The sequence below is a fragment of the Paroedura picta genome, chromosome 1 (genome assembly GCF_049243985.1).
Source record: "Paroedura picta isolate Pp20150507F chromosome 1, Ppicta_v3.0, whole genome shotgun sequence".
NCBI classification, from domain to species: domain Eukaryota; kingdom Metazoa; phylum Chordata; class Lepidosauria; order Squamata; family Gekkonidae; genus Paroedura; species Paroedura picta.
The window spans coordinates 41,528,548-41,555,749 of record NC_135369.1 but is presented as its reverse complement, the minus strand read 5'-3'; the positions used below and the strand labels follow the sequence as shown (position 1 = coordinate 41,555,749).

At 43.1% G+C, this 27,202-nt stretch overlaps 2 protein-coding genes across 7 annotated transcripts in view; one reads left to right on the top strand and one right to left on the bottom strand.

Annotated features, from left to right (window-relative positions):
- The first annotated feature begins 9,041 nt into the window (after positions 1-9,041).
- MSH6 (mutS homolog 6) lies at positions 9,042-25,912 on the top strand. 4 transcript variants are annotated; one of them, XM_077335105.1, is made up of 10 exons: positions 9,042-9,554; positions 12,419-12,621; positions 14,135-14,310; positions 15,265-17,821; positions 20,030-20,301; positions 21,650-21,767; positions 23,554-23,643; positions 24,961-25,115; positions 25,358-25,557; positions 25,755-25,912. In XM_077335105.1, exons 1-10 carry the CDS (start codon positions 9,187-9,189, stop codon positions 25,828-25,830), a joined length of 4,215 nt encoding a protein of 1,404 aa, XP_077191220.1. In that variant the 5' UTR covers positions 9,042-9,186; the 3' UTR covers positions 25,831-25,912. The 4 variants fall into 4 exon arrangements, with proteins under 4 accessions (XP_077191220.1, XP_077191211.1, XP_077191229.1 ...); XM_077335096.1 differs by having other exon boundaries at positions 15,262-17,821; XM_077335114.1 differs by lacking the exon at positions 9,042-9,554 and adding an exon at positions 9,785-9,999 and having other exon boundaries at positions 15,262-17,821.
- Positions 25,880-27,202, bottom strand: part of FBXO11 (F-box protein 11) — a 143,413-nt gene continuing 142,090 nt past the window's right edge. For all 3 annotated transcript variants that reach the window (XR_013230540.1, XM_077335139.1, XM_077335147.1), the window contains one exon: positions 25,880-27,158. Coding sequence is in view for 2 of the 3 variants with exons in the window: in XM_077335139.1 (XP_077191254.1) it covers positions 27,029-27,158 (130 nt within the window). In the remaining variant the exon portion in view is untranslated. The remainder of the gene's footprint in view (positions 27,159-27,202) is intronic.

Sequence of the window (27,202 nt, the reverse complement as noted above, 5' to 3'; positions counted from 1 at the left end):
AAACTTGCTAAAATTTATTTTTTAGGGTACTTGGTTGGACTTGAAATATTACTCCTTAACTTGTTCCATGGATTGCTTGGAATGCAAATAAGTGTATTTATACAAGGGCATTTACCATACAAGAGCCAGTTTGGTGTAGTGGTTAGGAGTGCGGGCTTCTAATCTGGCAAGCTGGGTATGATTCCCCGCTTCCCCACATGCAACCAGCTGGATGACCTTGGGCTCGCCACAGCACTGATAAAGCTGTTCTGACCAGGCAGTGATATCAGGGCTCTCTCAGCCTCACCCACCTCACAGGGTGTCTGTTGTGGGGAGAAGAAAGGAAAGGTGACTGTAAGCCACTTTGAGACTCCTTCGGGTAGAGAAAAGTGGCATATAAGAACCAACTCTTTTTCTTCTTCTCAAACTTATAACCTTTTAGTTAAAATATTTCTGTGCCACCTTTCCACCTGAATAGCATCCTCATGGCAGGAAACATCATGAGTGGTAGCACATGGAAAGTGCCACCAGAAATGTTTAAACAAAAATATAGAGGCTGGATATGCCTATTTAAGAGCCTCTTGTGGCGCAGAGTGGTAAGGCAGTGACATGCTGTCTGAAGCTCTGGCCATGAGGCTGGGAGTTCAATCCCAGCAGCCAGCTCAAGGTTGACTCAGCCTTCCATCCTTCCAAGGTTGGTAAAATGAGGACCCAGCTTGCTGCTGGGAGGTAAACGGTAATGACTGGGGAAGGCACTGGCAAACCACCCCGTATTGAGTCTGCCATGAAAACGCTGGAGGGTGTCACCCCAAGGGTCAGACATGACTCGGTGCTTGCACAGGGGATACCTTTACCTTTACCTATGCCTATTTATCAATGGGATATGCCCATGGGATATGCCCATAATCAAATACACTTTTGATGAGTAAAAATATTTTCCAATTTGGACTGCCAACAGGCAGCCAACAGGGAAAAAAGTCTTTTAAATAGAGATTTGATGGGATGTTATCTGCCTGGTGAGGCAAAGTGACTGCATGCCATGAAACCTTTGCAGCCCATTGCCATACATGAAGCCTCTACTAAAGTAACAGGACATTTTTCTCCAGGTCTGTTGGGTACATTAGTTCTAGTATCATAAACAGCAGGTTTTTGCATCTTCTGTTTGCTTAAGAGTTAACCTACTTGGAAGTAAGCCTCATTGAACTTGTGGGAAACCCATGCAGTAGGAATGACTTGGCTGCATCTTGCTAACTAACCAAAGCTGGCAAACCCAAGAAGGAAGAGCAAAGAGATTCCTTTGAGTTTCATTTATTTGATTTACTTCTCTACCGCTTGACTACAAATTTGTATTATCAGAATGGTTAAGATGTTTCGATTCTTTTGATGAAGAAAAACCCCGCATACAAGAGACCCAATTAAACACCAAAGTCAAAAGGGAATACATTGACATGAAAAGAAAGTAAAGAAGGGTGCAAGACAGACCTATTCCAAGAGAGGACTGAAATCAGGGTGTCACTGCTGAGAACAGCCTTTTTCTCCAGGGCATCTGGTTACCTGGAAATCAATTGTAATTCCAGGAGATAATCATCTACTACCTGGAGGTTGGCAACCCTCACCATAGATGATAATCTGACCAGGCATATAAATGAAGGTGATCTCTTCAGGTGGCCCATATATGGGAAGATCAGATAGATGTGGGAGAGAACAAAAGGTTCTTGTACGTGGAAGGCAAACTTTGACTCAATGGTAATTATAACAACAGTAAAGTCCCAGAAGGTATGGCAGGCAAGTGAATGCCAAGAATCAAATGGATTATTAAGAACATAGTAGCCTTTACAAACCTGGATGGCCTAGGGGGATGTCTTTACCAAGAGTGAAATAACAATGGGTTTATCAATCTCCCTTTCAGCAAAGAGAATATTTAAGAGATCATTAAATAGTTTTCACGGAAAGGCTAAATATTTATATAATCCAAGGGCAAAAAAATCCCTGAATTTTTTTCTTTTGAAGGCGTGGTCGCTCAGTTTGAATGGTATAAGGAAGCTTATGGAGTATAAGGAAGCTTAATGTGCAAGTCTTACTTAGTAAGGTTTAAGGATCATGATTTTTATAATTTGTAATGAATTTATTTTCTTTTTTATATATCTTACTGCTTAATTGTTGTATTCATCGTGTATGAAATACTACTGTTTTCTACAGTTATTTTTTATTCTCTTTTGATAAAATACATATATTCCTAAAAATGTTTTTGCCATAACTATTAATACAACCATCTCCACATGACATGGAAAAGTCTGGGAAGTTCACAGCTGTTGATGCCTTGATTGGGAGGTTGGTGGGATTTTCTTGAGCTTTTCTTCCTGCTTGTTGTTTGCTTTTGGTTTGAAGGAACATGTGAAATATAGGCCTATGATGAAACTATGTCTATTCCAATAAAACCCTGACCACACGGATTTGTCTCCTGAATGTTTTTAAATAAAGAATTGGGTTCAAGTCAAGAAACCACAGCACTCTTGTGGCTTTTCAGGTAATATTTAAGAATATCCAAGCAAATCCATTTTTCAAGGTAACATTAAGTCTAAACTTTTTGGTATTAGAGTTGTACAGACTGTTGTATGCACTCTGTGCCTAATAGATAAGATATTCTTTTATAATTTTTAACATTTTAAGCTCTAATAACGAATTGTTTATGTTTTTGCTCAGGCCTGGAAAAAAATTCAAATCAAGATTTCTCTGTCCTGGGGCTGGCCAGACTGAGGGGTGGACCAGTTGATAATAACATGAGCAACTTTATTAACTGCTGACACTTCACGGTCTTCTGCAACCCTGAGTGCAGACTAATTGGAGCCATTTCCCTAAATTATAACTTTTTAAAAAGTGAAATAAAATAACATCTTAAATGGAGACTAACATGGGCTACATACGCTCAGGGTTTTTGACAATATCACTCAGTACAGAAGGTCTATCATCTCACACAATCAGAGGATACATAAATCTGTGGATCAGGGATAAGGAATGATAAAAGAAATTTTTCTACAAATTTGGGGTGGAGCTCTCAGGTTTATGGGGGGGGGAAATTAAATCTATAATTGGGGGGTAATCCCCCCAAAAAGAACCTCTCTGCACTTGCACAGAATTGCCACCACTGCTAGCCCTACAACTGCTTCCTCTCTTCACCAGCTTCTGAGGCAGTGGAACTCTGTGGGGAGGGGGGGGTGTGGCAGTACTGCAGGTGAGGGAGGAGGAAGGATCACTGGCACTGCCAGTCCCCCCTCCCCATATACATACACATTTCCTCAATTCACAAGCCTCTGAAGTAGTACCACTACCTATGAGGGAGGAGGCTCCAATGGCAATGTTGGGGCAGATGACAAGCCACCCTCTGCTATGCCAGATGAGTAGCTGCAGCCTGCTATGGGGCCTGCCCATACCATCCATGACAGTATCCACTGCAACTCCCCTGCTGCAGCTGTGACTGGGGGAACTGGCAGCATTGTTGGATCCTAGTTAATGTTGGAAGGAAGAAAGACAGAATGAGGGAGTGAAGGGGGAGAGAGAGAGAGAGAGGGAATGGCAGTAGGCATGGGGGGAGGAAAAAAAGAGAGTGTATCATGTCTAATGCTAAGCCTGGTGTTTTCTGACAGTCTTTGGAATGCACAATGGCAATAGCAATAAATCAAATATCATTTTTACTATTTGTGGGAGATTCTGTGAGGCACAGAATCAATTACAATGTATTAAGGCAATAAATAAAACAGTCTTTGCAAAACAGTCCACAACAGGGCTGGGAGCCAAGTGTTCTGTCCAAGGTCAAGGAAACAGGAAAGACCAGGGTTCAAGGTCCACAGGCAAGGCAAGAAGGACCAGGGTTTCAAGTCTCTCTCTCTGAAAAACATGAAAGGTTAGCATACAAGACAGAAACAAAATTCTGTTTAACAATAGACTTTTTTTATGCTGGATAACTCCAGCCTTTATTTTGTTTTTGAAAGAAAATAACAGGAAAAAAAAGAACAAAAGATTATAGTTCGATAACAAGTCAGTTCACCCTACTGACATATTTGTTAATACATACATACCTATCTGGCTAACTATTAATACATATTTACTTAATACATATATATCGATTTAGCTAAATATTGTGAGAAATACCAATGTTCTTCAAATTCTTCTGCTGGTCATCCATTAACTAGAGTAGTAAGCTTTGCCATTTTGGTCGGTTCTCCCAACTTTTTGATCTAGTCTGTTATTTTTGGTATATCTTGTCTCCATCTTCTTGCAAACACCATCCTTGCTGCAGCTGTCACATGGAAGGAAAAAACACCCTCTTTACGAGGAAGATTGTCTGGGGCCACACTCAACAACAAACTGATCTATGTCCTTTTGTTCCTTGTCAGAATTTGCAGCCCTCGCCCTCTGCAGCTTCTTTTCCTGGTGCTGGCTCTAACTCCAGCTACTCAAATGGGCAGTCCATGGTTGCAGCGCCTGTTTCTTCCATCTTCTCATTCTCCGAAGAAGAGTAAGCTGATTCATGACAGAGGAGGAGGAGAGTGGCAGTAGGTATGAGGGAGGGAAAAAGAGACAAAGTGAATGAAGGGGTGAAGGAGAAGGGAAGAAGGAGTTAGGGGATTGGGGTAGGCACTCCTGGGAGTTACTTGAGGGTTGCCAGTTATATTTTACTATTTTTGAATGCCTTTGATTTTCTTGTAAGTGGATTCATCATAATATGAGGGATTGAGTCTATAGATTTTTATATTTTTGTTGTTGTTAGGTGCGAAGTCGTGACCGACCCATCGCGACCCCATGGACAATGATCCTCCAGGCCTTCCTTTCCTCTACCAGTTCCCAGAGTCCATTTTATATTTTACCACCTTCCAAAGCCTCCAGTTATTTTCTTTTAAAATGGTGTATATGAACTATTTCCATCACATTGTGTATGAGCTGATTCCAAATCTCTAGAAGGAGTTTCTGCCAGTTATAAATAGTATTTTGTGCACAGCAACTTCCTTGATTAACAAGTACCCTAATGACTGGTTTCATTGCACTGCAGTCTCTTTCAGCAGCCCACAAAACAATCCGTTATCTTCGTAGAGATGTTGTCTGCTACAGATTGCTTTTCAAAGGAGTTGACTCATTATGTGTTAGAAGTTTGTTCTTTCTGTTGTAGTCTAATCACAGATATTACTGGGGTATGATCTGATGCTGTTATTGTGCCAATTTGAGCTGACTGTTCAAAATTAAGTCAGGATATAATCAGTGGAAGTATACATATTGTGTCACCTGCCATTATAATAATAATTCCTAGTTTCAGCATCTTCAGATATTGGATAAACTGATGAAAGACTGATTAAATCTGGGATTTTTTAGATGAAAATAAAGGGTATGCATAATTTATGGTTAATTCACTGTTAATGCAAAATGTATTGGGGAAACTGTATATTTAACACTCAACAAACAGAAGAAAAACACATTCATTCATCTCTTCATAGTCATGTTCTGGGAGGCCACTCCCCAGTATGAGACTACTTTTGCTAGGAAACTATGTTTTTGAACTACTATTACGTGTGGTTGCATCTCTATAGAGGTGCAAAAGTACACACATAATGGCAACAGCAGCAAGTAGAGTTGGGATGTGCAAGAACTGAGTCTACATACATACCTATTCTCATATACTCGCTGCCACCTGGTCCTCCAACTTTTGTCATTATAACTGCACAAAAATATAGCACTGTGGCAATTGTGCTGGGCTCCCTATGTCCCAGAACTTCCCCATCCCCCTCATTTTCTTTCTCAGCCCACATGAATTGCAAAAACCTGGAAAAACGGTGTTACACTTGTACAAACTGTTGTTCATTGACGTGTCTTCTGTGCAGGTGCACATGGGAGAAGGAGCTATGATTATGCAGACCAGACACCAGAGGCTGTCTTCTAGCTAACATTAGTATTTCAACACTCAGGGGCTTTTTGCACGGCTTCAAAATAGCACAATGGTTGCTAATTGAAAACGCTACTAATTTGCCTTAACGCACGACGTCGTAGACAATCTGCAACACTCCTGAAACCGACCAGCAAAAAGCGCTTCGTTGTAGCGCTTTCAGGGGAATCCCAAAAAGTGGATTCACCCTCCGGAAAGCGATACACTCCTGCAACCAATCTGCAACAATAGCGATAAAGACCTGTGCGTTAACATTGTTGCGGTTTCTTCAAAGTCCCTCCTCCTGAGCCTGTCCTCCAAACTTCTGGCGAAGCGATCGCCATTTTTTTTCCCCGAGCGAGTGGAGATCAACGCACCGGCGAGCCTCCGTTTAGCCAGTGAGGCTTCCCAGGCTGCAGTCCCTCCTCAGAGCTGTTTACAGTCACTAAGCACAAGAAGCCCGCAGAAGCCCGTTTGCTGATGTATTTTCCCTTTATTTTTCACAGTGTTTCGGCTGAAAATCGCGCCCGTGAGGGGGGGGAGGGGGGGATTTTTTTTCCCACTCGGAGGCAGCGTGGCCACGATCAAAGGACAGCTCAAACAGAGGCTTCCCGGCTTCAGTCCCTCCCCTTCAGTCACTAAGCACACACATTTCACACATTCCATTCAGCCGAAAATCGGGCCCGTGAGAGGGGGGGGGGATTTTTTTTTTTCACTCTGAGGCAGCGTGTTAACGATCAAACAATCAAACGACAGCTCAAACACCCCAGGCAGCTGGATGGGTCTCTCCGTTGCAACGAATCTACCCAGATTCGTTACAATGGGTCTGTTGTTTTTTTAAAAAAAAAAAACCTTCCTTAAAGGGAAAGGGGCTGTTTGGGAGCATGCTAACGGCTGCCCATTGGCTGCTTGACGGCCAGGGGCGGGACGAGCTTGGCAATAGCGCTTCCTTTCTAGCGATTTCTGCCGAGACCGGAAGCCTGTGGGAAACGCTAAAAAACGCAACTGATTCCACTACAAAGGCAGGTATGCATAACGACGAATTCCACTATTTTAAATGGCGATTTTTCATTCAGTGACCAATTTGCAACAAAGATCCCCGTGCTAAAAGGCCCTCAGAGGGAAGCTCTTCCCCTGCAAAGCATCTTGGAGGCTGTCTTCCTGCCCAAATGATAATGTGCTGTGTAAGAGTGGCTCCCCATTTCCCTCAGTTCTCCTGAGCCACCATGAGTTCCAAGACAATGTACATCTTAGTAGCCCAGCATTGCAGGAGGAAGGGAATGTGTGCCTGCAAAGAATATACCTTGTTGGACAATAGTTACAACACTTTTTTCATCTTCAGTCTTCTGTGCAGTCCCACATTCTTCCCTTGGCAGTGGGGTGGCCTTTACAGGAACAGCGAGTGTAGAATAGCTCTGCCAAATGCCACATCTTATGTAACATTGATATCCGCCAAAGAGTGCTCGATTAAGATATCAGATGACAACCACATAGCTGCTTTGTAAGTATCCTCCAAAGGAGTACCCCTCCAAAACACACCTGATATTACCTAAGCTTGTGTAGAGTGTACGGCTACAGAGCCAAGGGCGCCAGGTCACCAGAGAAGGTTGGAAGAAAAGCTGAGTCGGGTTGAGCCAGGTGCAGCAAGCAGCTCAGCTGCGAGGAAGATGTCACTGGCTGGTGCTGACTAGGAACCCCAGTGCCAGTTGAAGGCAAGTGCCAGCCCTGGAAGTGGAAGGCAGGAAGCACGACTGACAACACAGCCTGGAATGCCATGGTGCCTAGAAGAGTTGACACAGCCAGGCATGGGGCAGGGCTTCCAGAAAGGGCCCCACCCTAACCATGAGACAGAGAGGCCATTGGGCAAACAGCTCACAATAGACAGAAGGGAGGTTGGTAGAGCAGGGGTCTGACCCTACCTGGGGATTGGATCCAGGGTGACTGGGAGTAGAGTGGTGACAACCATTTAAAATGGGGAACTCCCCTGAAATCCCCGGGAGGAGGGAGGCTGGAAGGATCCTGGTTACTGGAACAGTTTAGCCAGGGTAGAGGAGATCCAGTGTGAACCTAACCCTCTCCTCAACTCAGTCTGAGGTGTGGGAAGCCTCCCAAGGGAGAAGCAATGTGACTGTGGGAGGCCAGCAGGTGGGGCCCCCAAGGCAAGAAGCCAATAATCTCATTCAAAAGAACACAAATTTTAAAGATCATTTGGTGCACCAGTAATACATACCCACATGTATCAATTCACAGTGAGTTCATCCACCTTAAGATGTTCCTATGTCAAAATTGTTCATTGTGCAAACTACAAGCTATACAGAGTTTTATTTATCCATAAAATATATGTTCTCAATAATTTTAACACATGCATCTCTAATAGGGCACTGTATATATTAAATGTCCTTTTGAGGTTCAAATGATTTTACAATTGGGGCTTTTACATCAGAATACCATAGTGATAAAATGTTATTGAAAAAAGAGGTGGAATGGATTTTAAAGCTGATGGTTCTGGTCCCCAACAGATTAAACGAGGAACAGATTGGAGGGCTGATTTTTATTTTGTTATATATTTTATTTGCATATGGGACATGATGCAGGCCAGGGCCAGCTGGCCTCACTTTCTGTAGCATCTCCAGTCAAAAGGTTGAAAGAGGCTGGGCTTTGACATGGTTTCTGGCACCATAAATGTCTGCTGGTAGGGATGCCAGCCTCCAGGTGGGACCTGAGGGTCCTCTGGAATTACAGCTCATCTCCAGACTCTCCCTAGAGAAAATGGATGTTTTAGACAGTTGACTCTATGGCATTGTACCACACTCCACTGAAGTCTTCCCCAGGCTCCATCCCCCAACTTTTTTTTACCATTGAGAAACCCCTGGGCAGAATACAGTTGAGAAGCATAGCTGTGTACCTGTCCACCTGGGGCCCCATCATTGGCCCTTTAGGGAGTGGGGTGGGTGAGTCATATCTCCCAATGTTTAACGAATTTAAAATGAAATACAAAAAATTAATTCCCTCCCACCCATCCGGGAAACCCCGGGGTCTCAGGAGCGCCTGGTTAGAAAGCCTGCCCTAATCGGCGCCCTCATCATTAGCTAGTCGTCTCTCTGGTGGGGTGACATCGGGAACAGCGCGCGTACACAGAAAGCACCCTCGGGCGAGCCTTCCCTCTGGCTTAGCCGTCTCTCGGGGCCCATGGCGTGGATGTCGGGGTAGGAGAGCGCAACCCGGCCGGCCGGGCTGCCAGGGGAAATGTGGGGCCGCGGGCGAACTGGAGGAGCGCGGCCGCCCAACAAAAGAACATGCCCTGCAGCTCCGCAGCCGAGGCGGCGGCGCGGCGGATCCTCCCACCCGCTTCCTTTCCTGGGCGGGGACAGGGCCTTGGCGCGCGGCGTGGAGAGCGAGCGGGGTGGGCCGCCGGACGGGGTTCCTCGAGGGCTGCCTGGTCTCCCGCCGCCATGTCTCGCCAGAGCTCGCTCCTCAATTTCTTCCCCAAGGCCGCCGCCGCCGCCGCCGCCCACCAGAGCCCCCCGCCCACCGAGAAGGACGGGGGCGAGGGCGGCGGCAGGAGCTCGCCCAACCCGGCCTCGGCTGGGCCGAAGCCGCAGGGCAGCGCCCGGGGCCGGCGCAGGACGACGATGGAAGCAGTGCCCGTGCCCGCTGCCGAGAGGTAGGCTGCCCGCCGCCCGCGCGCTGGGGGGGGGGTGAGATGGGGGGGGCGGCTGCCTCCTCCTCCCCCCCCCCCCCCAGCTGCAGGCTTTCGGAATAGGCCCTCGGCGGAGGGGGAGAAGCTGGGTGGGTGGGTGGGAGCGCGCGCGCAAGAGGCCCGCTCCATGAGGCCAAACGGGGCAGCCGAAGAGGGGCAGGGGTCGCGAGCGCAGGAAGAGGCCTTGGAGGAGGGTCGAGGGTTGTGCCCGGATAAGAAGCCGCTGCTCGCTCTGGACAGTGCGGAGGAATGTGACTGTGCGGCCGGGCTTCCGTCTGCAACTCGTGCCATGGAGGGGAGGGGAGGAGAGGTCTGGAAGCCTCTTTGGGAGCCCGTTGGCGGCAAAGGGAGACAAGGAACAAAGTGCAATCAATGAAAGCCCCGCCCCGTTGCCTGGGTTGACTACTTGGTAAGTATGCACAGGTAGGGATGGGGTGTAGGACTGCAAATCTCTGCAGTGAGGAAAATACTCTGCAGTAAACATGCATACAGCTTAAGCCTTTCATGTGGATTTGTTTTGGGACATTTATGTCCTGTCTGTTTTCCCATGGGACTCAGACCCCTTGGATATGCATCCTGTTGAATTCAGTGGAAGCTTGTTGGTAGGTATGAAAGCCTGCTGGGGCTGCAGTGTTGTATGTGTATATGCTTACCATATTTATCTGAAAAGAAAACTTCATAATTTTACTTCCACATATTCCCTGAAAAGAAAGGGGGGCTTTTCAAACTTTCAAAGTAAGTCCCAGTTATGTACAGAAATAGAGCCTTTTGTTAGAGCAGCACATCCCAGCCTTTCAATGGGGTCACCCACAAGTCCATATTTACTTGGTACAGTGACTCATCCAGGGGTGGCTCAAGGTGTTCTGGTGCCCTAGGAAAACCATGACCATGGTGACCATCTAGTTCTGCATTCAATTTTCTACTGTGGCTAATTGATGTTTTTGAGAAACTAGCCGACGTCACACAAAGGGTGCAGCTGCCCTCCATTATAAACCCCAAGGAAGTGACAGAGAAAAATTTGGGTTTGACCAAAGAAGTCCAAAAGAGGCAAGCAACAGCAGATTCCTCTTTAGAAGTGTAGGTCCTTATTTGATTGAACATGATTAAGGAAAGCATCTATCCTTGCAAGGGTTCAAGATGCTGACCTTTCAACAAAATTTTAAATCTTATATAGACAAGATTGCATGACTATAGAAAAGTAGAACTTACCCAGTTATCGGTTGATATGGCATCAAATGAGAACCAATCAGACCATGCAGTCCAGGCCTTTTTCCAAAACCTCTAAAACTTCTCCAGACTCCTCCTAATATCTCATAACTGTTTTTCTTGCATAAATGCTTGTTAGCAAAGTGTAAATACTGCTGACAGATCAAATATTAATTACCTCAGTTTTCTGCAAATAAAATTGCTAATACATCCATTCCTAAAATGAGAGATTTGCAAACAGCTGTAACATAGTAGCATATTTCTCTCATCCCCCCCTCATTATTTCCTTACTGTTATTTCTGTTGGTTGGCATGCAGGCTAGGGGTGGGAGGGATTTTTTAGGACTGATCTATTGTTTTATTGTTGTGAGCTGCACAGGCTAGCCTAATGGTGGCATATAAGCAGAATAAATAAATTCATGGGAGCCTTTTCAGTGTTCCTCTGAATGAGAGCCAGTTTGGTGCAGTGGTTAGGAGTGCGGACTTCTAATCTGGCGAGCCAGGTTTGATTCCCTGTCCCCCCACATGCAACCAATTGGGTGATTTTGGGCTCGCCATGGCACTGATAAAACTGTTCTGACCGAGCAGTGATATCAGGGCTCTCTCAGCCTCACCCACCCCACAGGGTGTCTGTTGTGGGGAGAGGAAAGGGAAGGCGACTGTAAGCCGTTTTGAGCCTCCTTCGGGTAGAGAAAAGTGGTATATAAGAACCAACTCTTCTTCTTCTTCATATACAAGGGGGGAACTCCAAGGGGGAAAATACTTTATTTTATCAATGTGTGTGCATCCTGTATCGGACTTGCCATCTCAGGGTGGTGAACAACAATGTGTGTCAACAGTAACATAAGCAGAAGACCTCTGTCTTTGAAAGGTTCAGTTTGAGGCAGCTTACTTTAAGCCATTCTGTCACCGCTTCCAAATACTGGTCCAATGCAGTCGGAGAGGCATCTTGCTGATTGTTCATCAGAGCTGGGCATTATCCTCATATTAGTGGCACCCAAGCCCGAAGCTCCAGACTAGCTGGATGAAAAGATGCATAAAGATGTTAAATAACATCGGGGAGAGGGTCACACCCTGTGGAACCCCATAAGGCAATAGTGCAACCAATCCTTCCCAATTCATTCCCTGTCTTCAACCATATAGAAAGGAGGTAACCCACTGAAGGGCAGTCCTTTGGATCCCTGCATTGTCGAGTTGGTGAGCAAGAAGCCTGTGATCTACCATGTCAAATGCTGCTGTGAGCAACAAAAGAAACACTGACCTAACTCGGTCCAGCTGTTGCCAAAAACAACCAGACCTATCTCACCTCTATGGGTGACTGGAAAGGATCCAGAGGCGATGTTTCCTCCAGGAATATCAGTAGTTGGTCCCCAACAGTTCTTTCAAGTGATAGTGGTGCATTTCTGGTTATCAGGTCCACCCCTTACATATATATTGTTGGTCTTAAACTGCTATTCTTAAATTGGGGGGGGGGGGTGTTTAAAAGATAGACCAGGTGAAAGTTTCAGAAACAAATTATACGTTTTCAGATAAATGCATCCTTAACCCATATTGATTGCATTTTAAACATCATCAATGAACAAATTTGTTATAATTCAAACTAACTTCTTGTGTCCCTTACAGTGTCCTCGGTGAAGTTACACCTGGTGATTTGGTTTGGGCCAAACTCGAAGGCTACCCTTGGTGGCCATGCCTCGTGTACAATCATCCAACAGAAGGGACATTTGTTAGAGGGAGAGGAAGATCAGCACGCATCCATGTACAGTTTTTTGATGATGAACCATCAAGGGGCTGGGTTGGTGTTAAATACATAAAATCATATACAGGTAAGAGGTGCAATTCTGATAACTTGCAGTCTGTTCCTGTGTTTGCTCTGAAGCAAGTATCAGGATGTCAGTAGGGGCAATTATTTATTTTTACTTATATTTTGTTCAAAACCATTTATAACAATGATTAATACGATAAAAGCAATCAATACAATAACTATACAGCATTAAATCCAAAAAGCATCATAACACTAACATGAAAAAGTATCATCACAGAAGCAAAAAGACAAAACTAATGATTGCATAAACAAAATTGACATGGAACAAGGTCAGCTCTCTTGAAACCATATAATTTTATGTATACCTTGCTCTATCTCAATAAATGTTTATTGAAATTCACAATTACCTGCCCATCCACAGTGACCCCAGTTCCACCCCCCAGCCTCCCCCCCCCCCGAATCCCTGACTAGTTTGGCCTGGAGGAAATTTTCCTCCTAACCCCAAAGTGGCAATTGGCATGCAAGAAAGTGCCACAAGAACCAAGCATGGACACAATGCCTTCTGCTCACCCACTTACAATCTGCCTAGATTTTCAAAATCAGCATGTCTGTCAGAGTGTGACCAGCCCAAGGACACATGGTGAGCTGCTGTGGTGTGAGTGGGGATTTGAACCTCGGTCTCTCAGATACTAGTGCAGCACTCTTAACTATGACACCACTATGACCGTGTTTGTGTATGTTCTAACACTTACCAGTTAATTTCACACGAAGGAATCTGAAGCAAGTGAGAAGCAGAAGGAGCCAGAAGGCTGTTGAGAGAGCAACATGTTTCGGCACATTACAAATAAGACCAGTGCATAAAGAAGATGCTCTGCATTTTCTTTTGTCAGTTGCATTAAATATTACATTCATTTGCAAATATTTACACTGAATATAATTTATGCAGTTGATAAACTGGACTTTGGTTCACTAAAGCTTTGTGCTACATTATGTTACTAGGCCATCATAAGCAGAGGGGTCCCTTTTAAGGCACTGGGCTTAGAAAGGTGCAGCTCTGCGTAGGACGGCATTACTAGTTTTGGGAGTTTCATGAGGCCTTAATGTTGGTACTGCTTTAGAAACTTTAATCTGTGAAATATGCAGTAGTGTGAATTAGACAGCAATTATATTTATTTGAGAACATGGCTTTAAAAGTATTTTTTCATTATTTTGTGAAGAGAAATGTTGCATTGCAGGTGCCCCCTCCCTCTAATCTTCTACTGGAAAAATAATCTCCAGGGAGAAGTTTCTGAATTTCTCTATATCTTTTTCAGGATGTTCACATGTCTTGTTTTCCCCCAAAAGAGAACGTAATAGTTATTTTTTTATGGCATAAGCAGTCTTGTTAATTAGTACAGGAAGCATTCTTGCTTCTTGGCATTTCCAAATAAATCTCACGAGATTATGAATTCAGAATTTGAAATTAAACCTGTGGTGTTTAAGACTTCTGCATTTTATCTAATGTATTAAAAAGTTAGATCTGGCCATGTTTGAGTTCAAATTGGTTTTCTGATCAACTTCTCCCTGCCTTATAGGTTCTAGTGGCCGGGAAACACAGAGGGGAGGTATGTTTTACAGCTCAAAGCCTGAAATTAAAAGGGCGATGGAACTGGCAGACATTGCCTTGAGAAAAGATAAAACTGAACGACTTGATTTGGCTGTATGTGACAAACCTTCAGAAAGTGAGGAGGAAGATGAAGAAGAGATGGAGGTGATTTGTGTTTTTGTTTGTTTGCTTTTAGAAGAGATTAGGAAAGGGAGGCTTTTTCAACTATGCTCGGTCAGAGTTTCATATAAGTTCATGTCTGCCTTTCTTCTAACATCTTCAGATGAAAGTGCTTAGGAATCCACAAAACTCACAACCACAGACTGCTTATGAACTGGCCTGCCTTGGTCTTGGTAAGCAAAGCTTGGAAGAGAATCTTTTGCACTGAGAGCCCCCCCCCTTTTTTTTTTCCTTTTTTTTTTAAGTTAACTTGGCTCAAGGCTGGGCAGTTGCAAAAGTATGCTTCATTTGCTAGAAAGTTTTTAAAATTTTTGAAGAACATTAGTCTGGTTCACCAAAGGGCACCAGCTTTCCTCCAGCTGACATCTTGAAAAGAAAGTGACCCATTATGCTCAAGCACAGAGTGCTTAAGACCAATGAATATTTACTGGCTTTGGGAGTTTTTCTGAGGAGTGCAATAGGTCACTGCTAGATGGCAGTATTTCACAGAGGCAGCTGCTTTATTTGTTCATGTTGCTTTTTCTGTCGCGGCATCACTTCTGAGCAGTATCTGTGTGCAGAGCCAAGGGATTTGTTTGCACATCTTTCGTTTTATTTTCTGTGTGAAGACTTCACTCTAAAAAACAAATAGGTGGTTATTCTTCAGAACTATAAGAACGTTACTGTCAAACGTATACTGTGTTTGAAGAGAATTGACAGTTCCAGTGCTTGGCATAATATTGGCCGACCTGCCACTGTGCTAAGAAAACCCTGTCCTGTCTACACACTGTTAAGGAAACCAGATTTTTGCTTATTGTCAGATGTGCTGCATGGGCCTCTGTGCAGATTTTCATTGTTTGCCTGCTGTTAGCCTTTTCCATAAGCAGCCTGCCTTTCAGGCATCAATAACTTCCTGTTTGCTGACCCCTCTGTCTCTCTCTTTCTCTCTTTCATTAGCAGGTGAGTGATGAGGGTGAAGATTTTGGCACAGCAGGGAAAGGGAGAAGAAATAAAAGGACCGCTGGAAGACAGCAACATGCTGGAAAAGCCAAAAGGAGGAGAGTGGTTATGGATTCAGATAGTGACAATGAAGGTTCAGACATGGAGTTCAAACCAGATGAAGTCAGCAGTGATGAGGTCAGCGTTGGAGGTGGGGACAGTGAGGTTTCTGGATCTGAGGCTGATCCAAAAAAGGAAGCAGAAAATTCTGTTAAAGCCCATAATAAACCAAATCAGGAAAAGATAACCAAACCTCCTCCGAAAGAAACCTTTAAAAATGACCTTCCTCTAACTCCCAGAAGAGAAGTTAATCTTGCTTTTGAGATCAAGAATAAGCTAACATCTTTTGCAGCTCCTGAATGCTTTGAGTTTCAGCCAAGCCTCAATGGAGGAGGAGGAGGAGGAGGAGGGGATGATAGCAACCCAACTGTATGGGAACATGATAAAATTGATTGGCTCCAAGATGATAAAAGAAAAGATGCCCGCAGGAAAAAGAAAAATGATCCAGATTATGATCCGGGAACACTGTTTGTGCCAGAGGACTATCTAAAAAACTGTACTCCGGGAATGCGGAAGTGGTGGGAAATGAAGAGTCAGAATTTTGACTGTGTGATATTCTACAAAGTAGGAAAGTTTTATGAGCTGTATCACATGGATGCTGTTATTGGGGTTAAAGAGTTGGGACTGGTGTTCATGAAAGGCACTTGGGCTCATTCAGGCTTTCCAGAAATAGCTTTTGACAGATTCTCCAGTGTCTTAGTCCAGAAAGGTTATAAAGTTGTCCGTGTTGAGCAGACGGAGACACCAGAAATGATGGAAGCACGTTGCAAATCTTTGGCTCATCCAACAAAATTTGACAGGGTTGTACGAAGAGAAATATGCAGGATCATAACCAAAGGGACACAAACCTACAGTATTCTGGATGGTGACTTTTCAGAAGACCAAAACAAATATCTTCTGTGTGTAAAAGAAAAAGCTGTTGATTCTGCTGGCTTCCATCGTGTTTATGGGGTATGTTTTGTTGATACTACAGTGGGCAAGTTCTATGTGGGTCAGTTTCTGGATGACCGCCATTGCTCAAGGTTTAGAACTCTTTTGGCTCATTATACTCCTGTGCAGATCCTGTTTGAGAGAGGAAACCCCTCAGCAGAAACACAAAAGATATTCAAAGGCTTACTGTCTACTACAGTGCAAGAAAGCTTGGCTCCTGGTTCTCAGTTCTGGAGTGGAGCCAAAACATTAAAAACTCTGATTGAGGAAGGCTACTTTGAGGACCAGGAAAATGCCAGTGGTAGACTTGTTCTGCCTTCAGTAATCAGATCCATGACTGCAGAAAGTGACTCCCTTGGACTTACTCCAACAGAAGATCGGGAGTTAGCTCTGTGCGCTCTTGGTAGCTGTGTCTTCTACCTTAAGAAATGTATTATTGACCAGGAGCTATTATCAATGGCAAACTTTGAAGAATACATCCCTGTGGATGTGGATGTTCATACTACAAAAACAACTGAATCAAGTAGTATCTTTGGTAAAACTAGTCAGAGGATGGTGCTGGATGGGGTGACTCTAACAAACCTGGAAATACTGCAGAATGCAACCACTGGTTCACTAGAAGGTTCCTTGCTGGAAAAGCTTGATATGTGTTGTACCCCATTTGGGAGGAGACTCTTGAAGCAGTGGCTGTGTGCGCCCTTGTGCAATCCTGCTGCTATCAATGACCGCCTGGACTCAGTTGAAGACCTCCTGGCTGAGGCTGCCAAAATGTCTGAAGTCCGTGATCTTCTGAAAAAATTGCCAGACCTTGAAAAACTTTTGGGCAAGGTTCACAGTATTGGATCATCACTTAAGATCCAGAATCATCCAAACAATAGGGCCATTTTGTATGAAGAGATGAGGTACAGTAAGAAGAAGATTGTAGACTTTTTGTCCGCATTAGAAGGGTTTAAATTAATCCTTGAGATTATCTCCATTTTGGAAGATATTGTTGATGGCTTTAGATCCAAAACACTTAAGCAAATAGTAACAGTTAAATCTAAAAATCCAGCTGGCTGTTTCCCAGATTTGAAAGCTGAACTTGAAAGATGGGATACATCCTTTGACCATAATGTTGCACGTAGGACTGGTGTGATTAACCCGAAAGCTGGGTTTGATGCTGACTATGACAAAGCCCTACAGGATATAAGTGCTGTTGAGGTGCGCCTCCGGCAGTATATGGAAGCACAGCGGAAGCTGCTTGGGTGCAAAGCCATGATGTATTGGGGAGCAGGCAAGAACCGCTACCAAATGGAGATCGCAGAAAGTGCGTTGCCGAAAAATTTGCCTGATGAATATGTGTTGAAATCTAGCAGAAAGGGCTACAAACGGTACTGGACCAAAGATATAGAGAAGATGCTGATGGAGATAATCAATGCTGAAGAACGGAGGGATGCAGCGCAGAAGGACTGCATGAAAAGATTATTTTATAATTTTGATAAAAACAGCCAAGACTGGCGAATGGCGGTGGAATGCATTGCAGTTCTAGGTATGGAGTCTTGACTTTGCACTAATATCTATCTTCTGTGGGTTAATAGACTCTTTTGTTTAAATGCTGTATATTGGGTCTGGCCATTATATGACCCGCTGCCCAGTTGTGATCCACAAATTGTATTTGGACATTGCAATTGCTCTCAGTGAAGGAGCTCCCCGCCCCCGCATAATCTAGCTCAATTTCCTTTTTTCCTTTAGCCCCCATCCCATATGGTTTACCCATGTAGGTCCAAAGTTGCTGGTCTGTTCTTGCCAGTGGAAAAAGTCCAAAGCAAAGTGGTATTTTTGTCCACAGTTTAATTTGTGATATGAGGAAATCGGTTTTGAGAAGTTATAAGACCTTTCTTGGGGGAGGAAAAGTAAAGTAAAAAAAGTAGAAGTAAAAAACAAATCACCATGACTGGTCCTTGTTTGTATGTGTCCTATAACTCTCCGAAGGCATCAAGCCTTCAAATCAATGTTGGATTACACGTTAAGGAGTGTGAGGTGCGGTCAAGGTGACAGAGTCCAGTGGTTATAGATTGGACTTATGCTGCTTCAGGCTGCAGGTAATTTCCAGCTTTCAGTGTTTCTTTGCGTAAAGAACTCCATGCAAATAGGAAGCTAGCAAAGCTGGAAGGTTTCATATCCTGCTTTCCTGGGGGGGGGGGGTTACTGTTCCTAATATTCCAAATGACTCCATTCTGCTCTCATGTCACTGCATGTGTGAAGAAGGCCTTGGTGTGGCAGTTGTTGATCTGTTGGCGGTACAAGCTTCCCTGGAAAGGACCCTGGCCCTCCCAACCAAAGGGGAAGGAAGGAGGAAGCTTGTTGTAACTTTTGACCGCCTCATGCTTGCCTGCATTCTGCTCTGACAAGGGCCACCTGCTTACAGCAACAGTGGCTCCTGGCCACTTGACAACCATCTTGCGCTGTGTGGAATAGGAACGGCTGGTTCCTGAGAGGTGGGGGTTGCTTGTTTGCGGCAGCAACTTCTTCCACTTCATCCCGCCAATAATGGCAAAAGTTCCCACCCACGTCACACAAGACCGCTGCAGGGTCAGGGCAGCTGCCTACTAGGATTCTCCGCAGCGGCCTTAATGGCCAGTTTGCTCTTGGTGTGGCAGAAATTCATAGTGTTTACGGGAAACTGTAGAGGAATAGCAGCAGTGGTCTGTCTTGGCAAAAACAAGATTTTTAAAATAGCATGTATATTGTAGTCTAAGCTTGCATGGGCCCAGCTCACCAGAGGTCCAAGCCTGTTCAAGAAAAGGCAGGGAAGTAAATATTTCAGATACAGGAAGTGACTAAATGAGTAGGGGGGGGGGGAGAGACTGACCTGTTCCTTTCTGAAAACATGTTAACTGCTATCTGGTTCCTGAGTGTGTTGGCAGAAAAGTGGAGCATATGTGGAACACTGTAACTTCCTGTAGCACCTCAGAGACCAACAAGGTTGGGGGGCAGGGAGATACAAGTTCTTTGGAAGTCCAAGCTCCCATCCTCAAACTCCTGATGAAGGAAACTTTGGCTCTCAAAGACTTGTGCCCTGAATATCTTCTTATTTTCTGGAGTGCTAGTGCTAGCCCTTCTGCTATAGACCCACACAACTATCCTCCAAAACAAAGCTGTTCTGACCAAGCAGTGATATCAGGGCTCTCTCAGCCTCACCCACCCCACAGGGTGTCTGTTGTGGGGAGAGGAATGGGAAGGCGACTGTAAGCCGCTTTGAGCCTCCTTCGGGTAGGGAAAAGTGGCATATAAGAACCAACTCTTCTTCTTCTTCAAATACTTTAAATCTCTCTTGCAGTGTTGAAACTTTTGAAACAAAAAGTGTTTTCAAAAAGGTACTTTCATTAGATTATAGACACCTGCTCACTTAGGTGATGCATTTGTACTTTTGTTCACGAAAGCTTATACCTTGATAAATGAGTTAAAATTCATGATATCCCTCTACAACAGTATTCACATGCAGCATTTATACAAATGAACTTCAGTAGTTGATGTAAGCTTGTTTTTGATCAAGTCTTATTCAGATATTCAATAACTGCAGCTGGATTCAGTTCAGCACTACAGTTCAATACAACTTTTGAATGGTTCTTTGTGATTGGATCGATTAGTAATGAACTAGTTTTAAGTAACTGGCATGTTGGCTGTCTGGTGTATGCTAGTAGTCACAATAAGGAGGCTGGAAAGCTAACATTGGGGTTTCTTTTTTATTTTGTAGATGTCTTACTATGTCTGGCCCAGTATAGTCAGGGATGTGACGGACCTTTGTGCCGACCAGTATTTGTGCTCCCCGATAAGAGCACGCCACCCTTCTTGGAGCTCAGATCTTCATGCCACCCGTGCATTTCAAAAACTTTCTTTGGGGATGACTTCATCCCTAACGATATACTGGTTGGTGTGGAAGGTGAAGGGTCAGATTCCTGGACCGATGCTCGCTGTGTTCTCGTGACGGGCCCAAACATGGGAGGCAAGTCGACACTTATGAGACAGGTGATTATAGAACAGTATTTCTTGTGCTACAGTTTACTATCTTCACCCAAAAAGATTTCCTTATTTGCTGTCAACATAATGCAACAAAGAACAAAAAGTGCTTTTTGCAAAGCCAAACAGTATTTCCAGTGAGGACACCATTTGACTCACCCCCTTTAAAATTTTTTTACAAGAATAAGTACATTTCACATAGAATCCTGTGATTCTCCAGACCAGCCCCCTTTTCAACATCAGAAAGTAGCAGAGAACGTGAACCCTATGTGCATGGCATGGCATTACCTGGAAGAAAGGCAGAACATAAAATGTAATAGACAGTGTGCTGCATGCAAAAAAAACCCCCAACTCATTAAAATCCAGAATGTCCAAGAAAACAAGCCATTTGCTGCAAGAGCACTGAGAGCCAGGGTGGTGTGGTGGTTAAAGAGCAGCGGCCTCTAGTCTGGAGAAACGGGTTCCCCAATCCCCCACATGCAGCCGGCTGGGTGATCTTGGGCTAGTCACAGTTTCTCAGTTGTTTTTGCATGGCAGTTCTCTTAGAGCTCTCTCAGCCCCACCTACCTCACAGAGTGTCTGTTACAGGGAGAGGAAAGGTGATTGTAAGTGACTTTGAGATTTTCTTCAAGTAGTGAAAAGGGGTGTAAAAAAACATTTCCTCGGTTACAGTTCTGATTTTTTTCATTCCATTTTAATATTGGCTTGCTTGTAACCCGATGCCAGCAGACTGAGCATGGGTTTCACATTGATTGTATTAGCTCTCCCCCTTTTGACCCCTATTCCTGGGAAGATTCCTTGAAATTATGGTGCCCACATGGACAAAAAGGGATGCAGGGGACAGGGGCTGTAGTGAGGAGCCAGAAAGTTATAAAATTGGGTCTCCTGTTGCTGATTGGCTAGTTGAAAAAAACTGAAAGCCATTAGAGTGATAACTTTTAGTGGCTTTTCTAAATGAAGTAGCAAAACAGGTTAAATGCTCCTCCTTAAATGCCTTTGTTCTCTAAAACCATGACAAGAAGAAAACTTTCTTTTTAAAAGCCTTCTGTTAACTTTGGCATTAACGCAACAGTATCTGTGGAAATGTGTGTGGTATATTTTACAGTAAATATTCATCTGAGCTTCATTATGTTTGACTAGGTACTAGGATAGTGTAACAACAAGCACTTTGTAGAAGATGGAAGGGTTTCTCCTGGTTTTCATCCCAGCAGTAAAGAATGAGCAACTAATGTCAATTTATAGTTGTGAGCATATGAACTTGGACTGACTGTCCCAAATACAGACCACTTCAACTATATTTGTTGAGATGTTCCTGTCCTTATTTTAGATCTATGACACTGACTTTGTTGCTTCACAGGCTGGCCTCCTGGTGATAATGGCCCAGTTGGGATTTTTTGTACCCGCTGAATCTTGTAGACTTACTCCCGTTGATAGAGTGTTCACAAGACTCGGTGCTTCAGACAGAATCCTTTCAGGTGAGTTTTTAAATCCTAGAGTAGAGCCAGTAGCAAGGGCAGCCTTGCTATCAAAATTTATAGAGGTTGGTCATGATTATGAGAATTGTTGTGCTTTTTCCCACTTGAGTTTTAAAATGATCCTGTACTTCAGCAATGTTAGTCCATTCCAGAGGAGGAGACTTTTAAGTAAGGTATTAGTGCTTTTAAGGTACCAGCATTTTAGAATGGGGCATTTGGGCAGTGCTGCACACAAAAAAGGGAACAGCTAGAAAAGGTCCAAAGGATCATCTAGTCTACCCCATGCACAATGTAAGAAATTCACAAGCACTCCCCTCTCTCCCAGGGCCCTCTGCTATATGCCCAGCCAAAAAAATCTCCAGAATCACTGGACCAATCTGGCCTGTAGAAAAATTCCTTCCTGACCTCAAACGTGGTGATTGGCATCTGGGTCAATCCTTTCCTGTCCTCCCTCTCACAACCTGCCTAAATTCACAGAATCAGTATTGCTGTCAGATGGCCATGTAACCTCTGCATAAAAACCTCCAAAGGAGGAGAGCTCACTATCTCCTGAGGGAGCTTGTTCCACAAAGGAACTCCTCTGTCAGGATGTTCTTCCTAATGTTTCTTCCTACTCTTTTGATTGAAATTCTATCTGTTGCTTCTGATCTGACCTTCTGGGGCAACAGAAAATAATTCTGCTTATCAAATACTTCAAGATGACTAGCATATCACCTCTGTCATCTCCTCTCCAGGCTAGATATACCCACCTCCTTCAACCTTTCTTCATAGGACTTTGTCTCTAGACCCTTTACCATCTTCATTGCCTTCCTCTGGATGTCAAATACAACTCTATAATAGTAGCAGAATATAGTGTTATTATTTTAAATGTTAGAGAAATGGAAACATGTTTCTGTATTAGGTGTTGCAGGTTTCAAGGACCAGCACGGTGACTGGACACTGTGCTTGTATATGGTAAACATTGGGGTCCACACATAATTCTTGAGTTTCTTGCATGGCCTTAGCAGCATCACAGTCTCTCTGCCCAACTTACCACAAGGGATTTTTAGATTAAAGACCTGTTCTGGGCTCCTGGGGAAACAGTTGGGATGCAAATTCAGTAACCATCATCTTCACAGAGCATTCCCATTTACAACAAGTGCTGTCAGTTGGTGGTAGGGGGAGGCTCTAGGCATTTTGGACTTAACTGTGAAAGATTAGCCCAGAAAAAAACATGTTCAGCTTGCATGCATATACTTATTTGTAAGAAAGAGCCAACGTGTGTTCACTTTATAAATGATGAAACTGGGGACCAGTACCTGCATGTGGTGTTTCAAAGACACATTTAGTTATACATTTGTTGAACATGAAATCTGCTCAGTGTTTGCAGATAAAGATAAGCCAACTGTGTGCTGTATTTGGATTGTACTGTATTCACTATAACTTGTGAACAGCACTGCTCTTGCTACAAAACAGATCTCCCTGGAGATTCAGCAAAGTGTCTCTTCTGTACTTGTTAAGTATCTACAATGACTTGATTCTAAAATGTATCTAGTTTTGCTTTCTCAAAACTAGATTTTTTATTTACCTTAGCTCAATTGAGAAAAGAGTTTATTTCAGTTTGGAGGATCTGGGGGGAAGTCTGTTTCCTTTTTAATACTTATTCTCCAGATCCGATGTGTATAGCACATGGTAATATGCTACAAGCTTAGTGTGGGGAAAATAATTCCAAGTCATTTGTCTACAAAAACCTCCTTGGAATAACTTTTAGTCATAATCTAACAATTTTGTGTTCTTTCCCTTCCAGGGGAGAGTACCTTTTTTGTTGAGCTGAGTGAGACTTCCAGTATTCTGCAGCATGCAACAGAGCATTCCTTGGTTCTGATGGATGAACTAGGTATTTAAATTGGTTATGTGATAAACATAAAATCACTGTGGCTTTAATAACTATGCTAATATACTGGTTTTGTCACGTTGGAGGCTAATGCTGATCTGATTTAAATGTGGCAGGCTTGTGTAGTATTGCACGCACCTCGCTTTCCTTGCTTCAATCCGGCCCTCAGCCCTCTTAGCATATGATGCTTGGGGTATAAATTCTTGGCATGTTTTCCAGTGCATTTCTAGCATCCTAATTTAAATACTGAATATGTGCACCACTACAAATTTGCTCACATATTTTAATTAGATATTGTTTCTATATTTGAGGAAGTAGTTGAATGCACTGCTTTCTTATTGAATCCAGTTCTATGATACTCAGCTAATTAAAAAAAATAGGTAGACTCTTGATTATCGTCCTTGAGAGCTTATTTGTTTGGTATAGTTACATATGCTCTTAGCTGTCATCCCCTCCCAGCCCTATAGTACTTTGCCTTGTTTAGTGTTCCCCAGTTTAGTGAAGCTGACATGTTAAGACATGTTTTCTGTGAGACATGTCCCTTCTCTCGCCTTCTGTCATTCTTCCAAACAAAATGCCTCTAATGCTTGTAAGTTGTTGTAGAGAAGGTGCTTCTGATCCTGGGTCCTCTGGCTACTCACTTTTCGGAAGGTGTGTGGGCATTATGGCATTCTTTCATCCTCTTTCTCCTTGGAATGAAGTACACATATTTTGTTAATGAGTCTACAACCCATGTCTTTATTGTAGATGGGACTTCACAATAGCTTATTTTTGTTGGTGGATTATGACCTTCTAGTTCTGCCTTCTTAATCAGGATAGGAATGGGATTAGACTCTGACTTTCCTTCTCACTTCTTGGATATATTTTTTGTCAAGGAAGAGAAATCAGCACATATAGGAGAATAAGGTGATAGAATCCTCCCACAGTACAGTCTATTTTTAAAATGGGCCCCTACATTAATAATTAGTTGAAAACTAGTACCACTGTGCAAATATTTCGCCCCAATGTGCTGATTTTCTGTTACGATATGGAGGGACACTATTCCATCCCTGCTGTAGGCAGCAGTAGTAAATCCATTTTGTATTTTTAGATCAGGTTTACTGACCATGAGGTATCTGGTGTTAAGGAATATCAGTGTTCACATGGTCTGTGTTTTTTAGAAATGCGCTATAGTTGCCCTATCAAACTTGAACTGAATACTGAGTTTACACTCAGTGGTCTTTTAAGTAAACTGCTGGGAGGGAGATTGTCAAATGACAAGGAGGGTTGAATAATCTGCTCCGGTCTTCCAGTTTACCCAGTTTCTCAACCTTTTTTCAGGCAGAGGTACAGCTACCTTTGATGGAACAGCTATCGCTAGCGCAGTTGTCAGAGAGCTTTCAGAAAATATCAGATGTCGTACAATGTTTTCAACTCACTACCATTCATTAGTAGAGGATTACTTCCATAGTTCTTCTGTACAGCTGGGTCACATGGTATGTAATTTTTCTTTCTTCTTCCCAAAGAGATGTTGTCCAATGTTCATTGCTTTAAAATTCTGTCTGACCTGCAGTGCTTTAGAGCTTCCTGAGGCTTAAAAAGTACCCATCTTACAAATTATTCTATTTCTTAAAAGATGATCAAAGCAGCTTTCCTATAATTGTTCACGAGTAAAGTCTTCTGACATAGACCCTTGCAAAAAAGCACTGAACTCTTGTGGGTATCTTGTTCTTTTCAGGCATGTATGGTGGAAAACGAAACTGATGACCCTAGCCAGGAAACAATTACATTCCTGTACAAATTCATTAAGGGTGCCTGTCCTAAAAGTTATGGCTTTAATGCTGCAAGGCTTGCTGACATTCCTGAAGAAATTATTCAAAAGGGCCACAAAAAGGCAAGAGACTTTGAGAAATCAACTCTCTCACTGAGACTGTTTAGGTAAGTGTGTGTTACATTTTCAGTTCAGAGAAATTCCCATAGTACATTTTTCTTAATTCTATAGAGTCAGGAGTAACTTGGCTTGCTGTGAACAGCAAGAATAGGGCAGGTGTAGAAGAACAGCCTTATGACAATGAAATTTTGCTGCTAATAGTGTACCTTCCTGTTGCTCACCAAAATTATCGGTGTCATTCCAGAAACCTCTGCCTGATTGCTGAAGGAGCTGCTGCTGTAGATGGCCTGCATAAATTAGTGACTCTGCTGTGTGAGTGAGATACCTCTTACAGTTTGTTGTAGAGTTTATAGGCAGTATGCACACAACAATGATCTAATAAACTTTATTTTTTAAAAATGACCATTTTCCATCGTCTTTCCTAGGAAATTAAACCCTTTTAATTCTTACCTACCCTCTACATAATGGTTATTGATACTCCACAATATATTAAGTCTAGATGTTATGGTACATGCATACACTTTCAGGCTGTTGATTACCCACTGTCACCAATACACATAAATGGAAAAAAAGCTATGAAACTGTATAGGGCTGTCTATATACTTTGTGTCATCATCATTAGAGCAGGAAATTGTAATTTTCAGCAGTTCATAAGAGTAATAATGTCCAGACTGTTCAATAAAACTGTGAACAGAAATACAGGATTGTTTTGAGGAGACTTTCTTACAGTGTACTTTAAAACACGTAAAACCTCCATTTTTAGAACTCAGGGGAACTCTGTTTCATAGTGCATTATCTCTAAGAAGTCTCATTAAAACACTTGTTTAAGGTGATCTGCATAAAGATTATAAGGGAAGGGATGGAAAAGGGGATATTCTAACTGCAAAGGATACCAGAAAAATTGCTGGATATAATTTAAGATTAGTGTTCTCTTTCATAGAAAGAACGTACATACTGGGACATGAGTACAATTACAGCAAGTCTAGGTGTGCTAACAAAACAGGACACATTCAAGTACAATAAGATTTGCTTGAAATTAAAAACTACATGAGATTAAAGCGTTAAAATCATCTCAATCTGAATAAATGTTAAAAAAATCAAAATAAATGCAGAAGTGCTAGCTCACATTTTTACCATTTTACAAAAAGCAATTGGTACCCATGTCCATAAAGGCAGCAACAAAGAATGCTGCTCGTCTACAGAATAGTACTACTGCAAATGGGACTGCGTTTCAATGCTACTTGTAGAAACACCAGCCTTGTGGAAGTTGGTATCTGTACACTATTTTCTTCACATCTGTCCCTTCAAAAGTCTTTATAGCCAGTAATGCTGAAACGCCCAGTTCTGTTATCCTGAGTCAACATATTGCCACTTTCTTTTTGGTAGGTTGAGCTCCATAGTGTCACCACTTTACATATCCATTCTAAGTCTTTCTGCAGATATGGGCAGGTATAAACTTCCTCAAAAAATTTAAACAGTTACAATAGAATGGCAGGACCTTCTTTTTTTCAAATTTATTCAGTTGTGCTGCAGTGTATTAGATTCTATAGGAGGAGCAGAGTCATATAGTGTATCTGTATCATGTGTCGGTTCTCCAGCTAATGTACAGGGATTGGACAGTGTTCCAGCACCACAGTCACAGAAAAACCTGGAAAAGAGAAAATCCTTGAATAAACGTTTGCTGAAAAAAAT

What these genes read in the sequence shown, in the direction of transcription:
- MSH6 (XM_077335096.1), top strand. Translation starts at nt 9,187, where the DNA reads ATGCCCTGCAGCTCCGCAGCCGAGGCGGCGGCGCGGCGGATCCTCCCA. An exon ending in AAGATGAAGAAGAGATGGAG is followed by an intron (nt 14,311 to 15,261) that starts GTGATTTGTGTT and finishes CTCTTTCATTAG; the next exon opens with CAGGTGAGTGATGAGGGTGA. An exon ending in GGAATGCATTGCAGTTCTAG is followed by an intron (nt 17,822 to 20,029) that starts GTATGGAGTCTT and finishes TTTATTTTGTAG; the next exon opens with ATGTCTTACTATGTCTGGCC.